The 10611-nt window shown below is 37.4% G+C and overlaps 1 protein-coding gene across 2 annotated transcripts in view; it reads left to right on the top strand.

Annotated features, from left to right (window-relative positions):
• BCKDHB (branched chain keto acid dehydrogenase E1 subunit beta) overlaps nucleotides 1–7791 on the top strand; it is a 203337-nt gene extending 195546 nt beyond the window's left edge. The window contains exons 10-11 of one of the 2 annotated variants that reach the window (XM_049653936.1): nucleotides 5356–5504; nucleotides 7499–7791. In XM_049653936.1, the coding sequence (XP_049509893.1) occupies nucleotides 5356–5496 (141 nt within the window). In that variant the 3' untranslated portion in view covers nucleotides 5497–5504; nucleotides 7499–7791. The remainder of the gene's footprint in view (nucleotides 1–5355; nucleotides 5505–7498) is intronic. The other variant, XM_049653934.1, reaches the window with a different exon arrangement.
• Nucleotides 7792–10611: the final 2820 nt, after the last annotated feature.

Raw genomic sequence — 10611 nt, forward strand, 5'->3', positions numbered from 1 at the left:
TGATACCCGGGACCATCTGTTTATTGCTCTATGTGTGACTTTTAGGCTTACAGGTGTGCTTTTCAAGTTCTTTACATGTCTTAGCCTCTGCCTTCCTTATGTATAAGACTGCATTTAACCCATTATGCCTCTTGAGACTCTGTTCTAAAACCTCCATCCCAGCCTGCTTTCTATTTTACCATTCTTCTTTATTCCTATTTTTATCTATCTATCTATCTATCTATCTATCTATCATCTTTCTTGTTATTACTATCATCAATAGTCATTTTGCAGAAGAGTGACTAGGAACACGGGCTTTGCAGTCCAGTTGGAATCTTAATTGGCTATGTATGTAGCTATTTGACCTTGGACAAATTCTTTCACCTTGATTTCCTCATCTGCGAAATGGAATATAATACCTACCTCATAGATTTGTTAGAGATAAAATATAAAGTATAATTCATTAAGTACCATTCCTGTTACATCGTTAGTACTGGTTACTATTATTAACATTTTATTTTAAAGGTTTTTTTTTTTCTTTGTTTGTTTGTTTGTTTTTTTGAAAGAGGGAGAGCAAGAGTAGGGGCGGGGCAGAGAGAGAGGGAGAGATAGAATCCTAAGCGGGCTTATGCTCTGTGTGGAGCCTCATGCGGGGCTTGAACTCATGAACCACAAGATCATGACCGGAGCCAAAACCAAGAGTCAGATGCTTAACTGACTGAACCACCCACGCGCCCTATTGTTAACATATTTTAGAAAAAAAAATTCTCAGAATGACAGATATTCAGAAGTAAATTTTGAATACCATATACTAGAATGTCACACAATGGTCTTTTGGAAGGAATTTCTGTTTCCTTTTAAGCACCTGATTACTATGTGAAAGCACACACCACAACAAAATGTAAATGTAACTAGGCGATTGCTTCAGGGTTCATGTACACTCCTTCTCACTGGATCCATGGTGATACTTAGGACCATGAATAGCTGGAGAAAAGTTTCTCTTGGCACCTGTCTGGGTTCTCTTCTGATGTCCCTGGTTACATATTACACTGTAATCTGCTTTGGAACCTCACAGTTACATCTGTAATTGTCCCATGTGGACTGAGCTGCTCCACATACAAGCTCTCCAAGGAGAGGAGCAGAAACCGATGTTTCCCATGTTAGCCCCTGTGCTGGACAAGACCTGTAGTTCTCACAATTCTGTGGGTTAGGTAATTATTTTTTCTTTAATTTTATGTGAGTTACTATTTTTGAATGAAAAATCATCATAGTTTTTATTTGTTTATTTTTGAGAGAGAGAGAGAGCATGTGTGTATGAGCAGGAGAGGGCCTGGGGGGATGGTGGTGGGGAGAGAAAGAGAGAGAGAGAGAGAGAGAGAGAGAGAGAGAAGAGAAGAGAAGAGAAGAGAAGAGAAGAGAGGGAATCTTAAGTAGGCTCCACACCCAGCACGGAGCCCGACGAGGGGCTCCATCCCATGAACTATGAGATCATGATCTGAGCTGAAATCAAGAGGTGGCCACTTAACTAACTGAGCCGTCCAGGAACTCCAAGAAAACATCAGTTTTTAAAATATGAGTGTACTTATTCAGTCAATGGAAAAGAAAAATACAGTTAATCTGGCCTGTCTTGGAAATTCAGGTACATGGTTACGATAATTATGGTGTCATAATGTGGTATATAATAGAGATATGATTTCTGGAGGATTAATCTGGTACATTGATCTACAAATCTGCTGATGAAATTCAAATATTTTTTTGTAAATGTGAGTGTGAATATAGTTTCTGTATGAAAAAAACAGGGTGAACAAGGTTGCCCTGTTTTGATGGTTGCAGAAAGAAACATATAGCCACACATAAATCATTTGTGTATGAACCAGTTCAGTAGGAAGTCACTGTGTGCAGCTGCTTGACCCAAACATCTTATTTCCAATCTCTTTACAAGAAGTTTTAACACAAGTCCGTGGAAGGAATAACTTAAATCTCTAATATTACTTCAGTTAGCAAAGCATTAAAATTTCAAACTGTTTCAATTGGTTAGGGCCTATCCTTACAAAAATTGAGCCATAGTCCTCTGTTATCTATCCTTATGTTATCCTCCATGATGTTAAAAATATACTGTATATATTTACATATAGTACTTTATAATCCTTTAATTCCATTTAATGTACAGTAATTATTTCCAAATTAAGGAAATGCTACGTATAAAGTTACAAAACTAACATAAAATAGTAATTTTTATTCACATAAAGAAGGTGATCCTTTACTCTTTTATGTCAGTGTCATTTAATTACAAAAGTAATACTGTTTCATAAAAACTCAAACAATACATTTGAAGTGTGAAGTAGAGTCCTTTCTCGAAAACCTCTTTGCCTCAGAGGGTGACCACTGGTTATAGTTTAAGTGTGACATTTCAGACCTTTTTCTGTGCCCATGCAAACACACAGAAGTATCTTGTTTTTGTTTTTAAATTTAATTTATTTTTTTAAATTTACATCCAAGTTAGTTAACATACAGTGCAACAATGATTTCAGGAGTAGGTTCCTTAATGCCCCTTACCCACTTAGCCCATCCCCCCTCCCACAATCCCTCCGGTAACTCTCTATTTTGTTCTCCATATTTAAGAGTCTCTTATGTTTTGTCTCCCTACCTGTTTTTTTTTTTTTTTTTTCATTACCTTTGCTTCCCTTATGTTCATCTGTTTTGTACACACAGATGTATCTTGTAAAGGGTGACTTTAACATTCTTGAGGAATTAGGAGCATTGCTATTTGAAAAAAAAGTTTGATGATGTTAGTCATTATGTTAAAGGGAGTCATTTTCACAAATACTGGCAGATCGTTCTGTTGTAGCCCAGCTTTCCAACTTTGAAAGAGCAGTATTTTATAGCAGGTGTAAAGTCAAGGGCATTTAGTAAAATGTTTTACCTTTGATTTTCTGTACTTGCAGTTATGAAGAGTAAAATAATCAGGGAAGATGGGGAAAAGCCCATATCAATTAAAGTAATAAAACTGAGTTAATCCCACATCAACAATTTAAATCCCTTTAAAATTACTTGTTGCAGTCAAGAAACAATCCACCTGTTTGTTTTTTTTTTTTAGCATATTAGTAGTGGAATTTCTTAGGTTACTCTTTAAGCCTTATGTATATAGTGTTCTCAAGTTGTTAATGAAGATTTCCTGTTGTGAGGAAAAACTAGCACTTACTTGGTGTTTGATAATATAAACCACAGTGGTTATGGGGGCAGAGTGAGGTCTGTTAATGGCCGGTTGTATCTTGATGCTAATTTGTTCTGTTCCCAGGCTCTTTCTGCCCTAATATGCTTGTCACTTGAAGAAATATCCACAGAGGATAGGTATTGAACATGAGTTGTCATGTTTCCTTCATGTAAAACTTTCTGCTCAAATGAAAATGTCAAAATAATACAATAGCCAACTATGGAAACAGCCCAAATGTCCATTGACTGATGAATGGTTAAAGATGTGGTGTATGTATATGGTGGCATGCATATATATACACACACATATTATAAATATGTAAAATATATTTTTAAATCATGTATACACACACGCATGCACACACACACACACACACACACTCACACACAATGGAATATTGCTCAGCCATAAAAAGGAATGAAATCTTATCATTTGCGATGATGTGGATGGAGCTAGAGAGTATTATGCTAAGTGAAATAAGTTAGAGAAAGACAAATTCCATATGATTTCGGTCATACGTGAAAATTAAGAAACAAAGGAGAGAGGCAAATCAAGAAACAGATTCTTAACTATAGAGGACAAACTGATGGTTACCAGAGGGGTCAGTGGGTGGGGAGGAGGGGTGAAATAGGTGATGGGGATTAAAGAGTGCACTTGTGATGAGCACCGGCTATTGTACAGAAGTGTTGAGTCACTGTATTGTACACCTGAAACTAATATTATACTGTATGTTAACTGGAGTTTAAATGAAAACTTTAAAAAAATAAAACATTTGTGTTAAGCAAAAAAAAAAAATAAAGTGCAATTAAGTACAATACGTAAGGAAAGGTGAACCTCAAATCCTTTGTAAAGCAAGGTAATGTAGAATGCAGGTGCATAAAAAAACCTAAGGGTTCTGTTGTTGTTGCTCTTGTTTTGTTTTAGTGTAGTTGACACACGGTGCTACATTTGTTTCAGGCATGCAACTTAGTAATTTGACAAGTTTATACATCATGCTATGTTCTCCACAAGTGTGGCTGCCTCCCATTACATGGCTATTACAGTATCATTGACTGTGTTCCTTACGCTCTGCTTTTTATTCCCGTGACTTACCTCATTCTCTAACTGGAGGCCTGTACCTCCCTCCCTCTCACTTTGCTCAACACCTCCACTCCCCTTCTTTCTGGCAACATTCGGAAAACACCTAAGATTTAATTTGAGGTAATAGCTGTGAATGGTAACATTAATATCATTTTCATAGGAATAGTTTAATCATATATCTCTCTTCAGATTTTTTTAACCTCCTAAAAATTTTAAGTATGAATTTGCCACCTGAATAACTTTTTTTTTTTCCCCCTGAAGATAATTTCCTACAGGATTCTTCTGTGGTTGGGATTTTACATTTTTGAACCAGAGCTCTAGCTTCATGGAGTTCATTGTCTCTCAGGAGAGACAGATAATTAGGCAACTTGCTGATCTTTCTGAGTTCAGTTCTGCGAGAGCTCAGGGCAGAAGCCCCTCTCTTATCAGTGGTGCAGGGTTGGGGAAGTGCCACCAAGGAGGGCTTCCCAGCAGAGGTGACTCCTAACATGATATCTGAGAGATGTGCACACATCAGTCAGGCAGAGAGTGATGGGCTTGGGCAGTGACTTGGGCAGGGGACCATCAGCATCTACAGAAGCCTAGCCATGAGAGACTGCAGGCACAGCTAAGTAACTGGTAGATGTTCAGTGTGGCAGTGTAGAATAATTACAAACATAGATTATGAACATAATGCATGTCCATTGCATACACAACTAGAAAAACACAGGAAACAAGAAAAAACATATACCATCACTAATTTTAAGCCGCAGAGTTTCCTGTGAACATTTCATTATGATTTTGTCATGACTTACACTTGTATTTGTAGGACAGCGTGTTTGGTATAATCCCAATTAGACTTAAGCGGTAGAGGTATGTGTAGGCATAAATTCAAATGCCTGTAGATGAAAACATTTTAAGTAAAATTGGGATTGAGCCCAACATGCTGTTTGTTACTTTATTTTTTAACTTTTTTTTTACATTAAAATATACTTAATTATTTTAATGCCCTTGGATAAAACCGTATTCTAAATGAAAACATTTCATCTCTGTGAATAAAAGAGAATATTCTTGAAGTTAACTATCTGTGTTCTTCTCTGCAGGAAGAATGTTTCCTGAACCTAGAGGCTCCTATATCAAGAGTATGTGGGTATGACACACCATTTCCTCACATTTTTGAGCCATTCTACATCCCAGACAAATGGAAGTGCTATGATGCCCTCCGAAAAATGATCAACTATTAACCATATTGGTAAGTCTGCCCTGCATTTTGAGAAAGCTAGCATGCCACTCTCATGAATGTACCATTTTTACGAAATTTTTTAAAGTTTATTTATTTTTGAGAGAGAGAGAGAGACAGAACACGAATGGGGGAGGAGCAGAGAGAGAGGGAGATACAGAATCCGAAGCAGGCTCCAGGCTCCGAGCTGTCAGCACAGAGCCTGGTACGGGGCTCGAACCCACGAACCCTGAGATCATGACCTGAGCCAAAGTCGGAGGCTTAACTACCTGAGCCACCCAGGCACCCCACCCATGAATACTATTAACCAATGGCAATGGTCATCAATGTGTTGGCAATTTCTAAAACAAAATGTGGACTTAAGAAAAAAGTTCACATTCATAGTGGTATATTTACATTGAATAGAAACGCATCGATTATTATTATCTGATGTATTATCGGATATCTATAAAACAGATGTGTGCACATATTAACATTGAGGAATCAATAAAGAGGAAGGTGCATATGCTCTGTGCCATGGTTGGATTGCAAATATACCTTGCTCCACTGTTCCAGTTTTATCCTCATTTCTGTATATTTTTATCAGCTATTTAAACTGTTCATAAAGAGGGTTAATTTCTGTTACTTAAAAATGGGCCTTCAAGCACCATTAATGTGGACTCCAGTGAATTAAACTATATGATGATCCATAACATAAAATTTGTATTATCTAAAAACAGGTTTGTTGAGCAGGAAACTTATTTATTGTGTATTAGGGAAGTTTCACTTAAAAGAATCCAGAACCACCGCCATTTCCAGATTCCTTTTTGGCAAGTGAATGTTTTGGCTTTTTTAAAGTTTATTTATTTATTTTGAGAGAAGGGGGAGGGGTAGAGAGAGAGGGAAAGAGAGAGAATTCCAAGCAGGCTCTGCACTGTCAGCACAGAGCCCAACACAGTGCTGCAACCCACGAACTGTGAGATCAGGACCTGAGCTGAAATCAAGAGTCTGACACTTAACCGATGGAGCCACCCAGGCTCCCCCAAGTGAATGTTTTTATTTCTTTTTTCTTTTAAAGTGAATGTTTTTAAATTGTGGATAATAAATTGATATTTATTCGTTACGATTTTTCATGTCATGCTTACCCCTTTGGCAGTATTGTTCTAGCAAAAATGAATACCATTAAAAACTGTTTCGTTTTCAGGGCTTTAATACAGAAGTTACTATCACTGACACACTGCTTTATTTTATCTTGACATTTTTGAAATACATAGATAGGATTAAATTTTAGATTTAACGTTTGAATATTAACATGTGATATTTACATTTTAATATCTAAAAATAGTAATAACAATACATTTTGAAGAACCACCATCTTGCTAAGAAAAAGGGAGAATAGACTCTGTGTAGTAATGTAAGCACATACTTCTTCAAGATAAGAAATTCTGTCGTTCTTGAATTCTGTGTTTGAGGAGTAAACCTAGCCCACCTAAAAGCAGAGACATACCTTTAAATTTGTACAGAGAGAGAAAAAAATCCCCCCCCCCAATCTGCCACTGTGATCCCCAATTTTTTGGGCCCTGACAATGTTGCAGATGTAAATTTGGGCCCTTAGTCCCAAACACCAGGAACATATCCCTGGTGTTCTTTCAGACAACAGTAGATCTGGTGTCCTCTGAATGTCTATGAAAGCCACTGGCTTCTACAGTAAGTCACACCTATGACTAGTTAGAGGAACGCCATCTTTGTTGTCCATCCTATACCTTCCATGGACCATCTCTAATGGACAGTCAAGGTAATAATAATGTGTGGCCCTAGTATTTAGGTGCTGATTTAAATTTGGATACATATTTCTTTTTAAACATAAAAAAATGGTTAAGCCTATCATGAAAACATGACAAAAGAAGAAATAGTTTTTCTGTGCTTAAAGCAAAATATGGCATTGAGGAAAATAGTCATGCAGTTAAGAAATCTGTTAGTTCGTGGTGGCCAGAATGTCTATAATTGTTATCGAATTTCTTTTACAGAAAAACTGGAAGATTGTGACTAGATATGGAAATATTTTTCTGAACATTTTTCTTTTTATTTCCTCAGACTTCTCTCTTCTTGAAAAGAGTTTTTATGAACTGAACCACCTTGGATATTGGCTGAAAATTTTAAATTAGTTATGGTATTAACACATATGAATCGATGATTTCCAGTAAGAGTGTCTCAGATTAACTTTTTTAAATGTTCCACTTGGTAGTCTTATAAATTCCATTTAATTACATCTGTAAATATTGGATTGGGATAATATTCAATAAAGCAAAATCAGATTGTCCTCAGGTCATGTGTCCTTTTTTTTTTTTTCATTAGTTAAAAGAATTTTAGTCAGAGTAATAGATTATCTTGTCAATTAAATCTAAATGAAAGTGAAATGTTTAGAAATGCAGATTTTCAAATTCATTATATTTATTATAGTTCTTTGTGGTTAAGATGGTTGTATGTATGAAACTTGTGGAATATTTTTCCTCGTCCTTCTCTCTTGTCTCAACAAGATCCACTGATGGACATACTCACTTTTTCTCCAGAAGCTGGCAGGCGTGGCAGGATTATCCTTGCTGCCTCGCTTCCCAATTGTGGGAGCTGGACAGTATGAGCCTTTTTTTGTTATAAAATTGCCAAGCTTTTGATACAGTTGGAATTTTTTTTTTTTTTTTTTTTTTTTTGCCATGATGTTGCAAAGCAAATATCTTTTTCCATGCCCTTTCTAGTATTACGTAGATGAAAGCAGAACAACATGAGCAACAACAAATGCTCTGGCAGAGGAAACCTCTGGGCTGGGGACATTGCCAGGGCCCCTCATTTCTCACCCTGCCCTTCATCATAGTTTGAGACAGGCCTGAACAGCCTCAGGAACCTTCGCTGAACACCTCATCTCTGTGGGCCCGGCCCTCACAGATGGTGCCGTGAGGTCTGTCGCCCCTTCCGTAGATTCCAGAAAAGTTTGTTCTCACCAGTCCCAGCAGAAAGATCCACCTCCCTACAAATCAGAGAAATAGGGTCATATAGCATTTTCCTTTCTCTATGAAGATAATGGATATTTTCTTATGATGACAAATGTTTATTTTACTTTAAAACTACAGTTTAAAAAGTTGTGTTCTGTTCATTTTTATCAGATATATTTGGAGGATACAGAAATCTACAGTGATATTTGTAGATAGCAAGAAACTTGGAGGTAAATTAAAGGCACTTTATCACAGATTCTATATAGCAATGGGCTCAAATAAAGAACCAGAGCACTTGTTAGGGTAAAAATAAAGCCCTGTGCTTGGTTTAAAAATAGAAACACCTGTATATTATAGAATGGGAAAAGATGTATTTGTCAGCAACAAGTTTGGAAGACATTTAGTGAATCCAGTTGGCTTATGAGACAAGACATTCTGAGTTTAAGATGCCAAAACTCAACATGGACCTTGACTTTGTTTTCACTGTCCTCCAAAGTCATGAGGCATCCTTGCGGGAAACTCTTAACTCACATGGTCAGCCTAGGAAAGCCAGGAAATATGCAGTAGTCAACCATATCTTGGCCTATAATGGGTTCTATTCAAACATATTTGTTTTAGCTGCACTAGGTTTTTTAGTTGATATAATTTATAATTTTAGTTAAATCTACTTAAGTTAATTGCCTTTGATATCTTCTAAATACTATTTCTTCTATTCATCTGGTCTTGTAAGAATTTTCCCTTAAGCCATTTTAATTTTATTTTCTGTTACTCTGTTTTGAAATACCAAGCATGAAGACAACTGTGCGGATAATCTACGCACTAGGAGCCTGAGTTCCAAGGCATTTCCCCTTCCAGTTAGCCCTTCAGTCTCCACCACTAAACACCCTTTTCCCTCCCAAAATAAATGAGTTACAGTTAATATTAAACTCAGTTTGTGGCAGAGGATATATACATCTAAATAATTGTGATAAGTACATTTTCTTTACATGACGCAAATGCTTCACACTATAAAAGTGAGAATGGTGGAATGAGACACCTAGGAGGTGTTACATGAACACTAAATTCCAAGTCCCCAGGACTCTCAGCTCAGCACAGGAAAGCCACACTCTCTGGGACAACATGGATATATAAGTGAAAGTAATCTTCTACACTTCATACTTCCCAATTCCTTTAGGAAAAAAACATGATTAACGTCCACATTCTATACAACGGATAGGTATTACCCAAGTTACGTGTACAGACCTGTATCCATTGGAAAAAACACAAGATCAAGATCACAAGCACAAGATCAAGAAAATGACCTCAGTTCAACCCTTTAGGTTTAAGTCACATAATCTAGAAACTCTGAGTAAGAATACTGAGAAGATACCCCATAGAGGGTCCACATTTGGTCGAGTGAAATCCCTTTCCCATCAGCTTGCCTGTGGTGGACATGTGTGGTTTCCAGCTGCCAGGCATCCCTACCCCCCACCTTCTAGTAACAGAACTGATGTTTGTTTGAGAACATTTGTTGGGAACTCCCGCCCCACTGCATGTGGCTCTGGAGGGGCTGCCAACCCCAGTGCCATTCAGCACTAGCCACAGAGATGGCCCTGGCCCAGCCCCATCCGATGCCTCAGAATGGAAAGTCGGGTTACCCCTGCAGAAACAAAACTTGGCCTCAGCCTTGTCAACGACGCTAAATTCTGAAAGACTGGTTCTCACACTTGTACCTATTTCAAGTATACCTGAGGATATACCTGATGGGTGTTAACCAGCTAGGCACACAGTGTTGCCTTTAGCAGAAATGCTTGGCTGAGGAGTGAGAAGCGTGACCCCAAAGCCATCCTGTCAGAATTTCCAGAGAGACGTGAGGTTTGGAGACTCTGATACACTCCCCGAGGCCATCTAGTTTGGAAAGAAATAGAAAATGTTCATACATGGGCAAAGATTTAGAAACCCTGATACCTGATACCTCCCTGAACATCATAATTAAAGATATTTGCCAGGAAAATGAGAAAATAAGAACAAGAATGAGGAAATCATAGCTGGAAAAGACTGGAAGTAAGAATGAAAACAAGTTAAATAAAAAGATCTATATCTAAAACAATTGTCTTAACTACCCTTTTTATGCAAAACAAATGTTCCCTATTGTAAAAATAAGAAAATGGTGG

Source organism: Panthera uncia (assembly GCF_023721935.1).
Source record: "Panthera uncia isolate 11264 chromosome B2 unlocalized genomic scaffold, Puncia_PCG_1.0 HiC_scaffold_24, whole genome shotgun sequence".
NCBI lineage: Eukaryota > Metazoa > Chordata > Mammalia > Carnivora > Felidae > Panthera > Panthera uncia.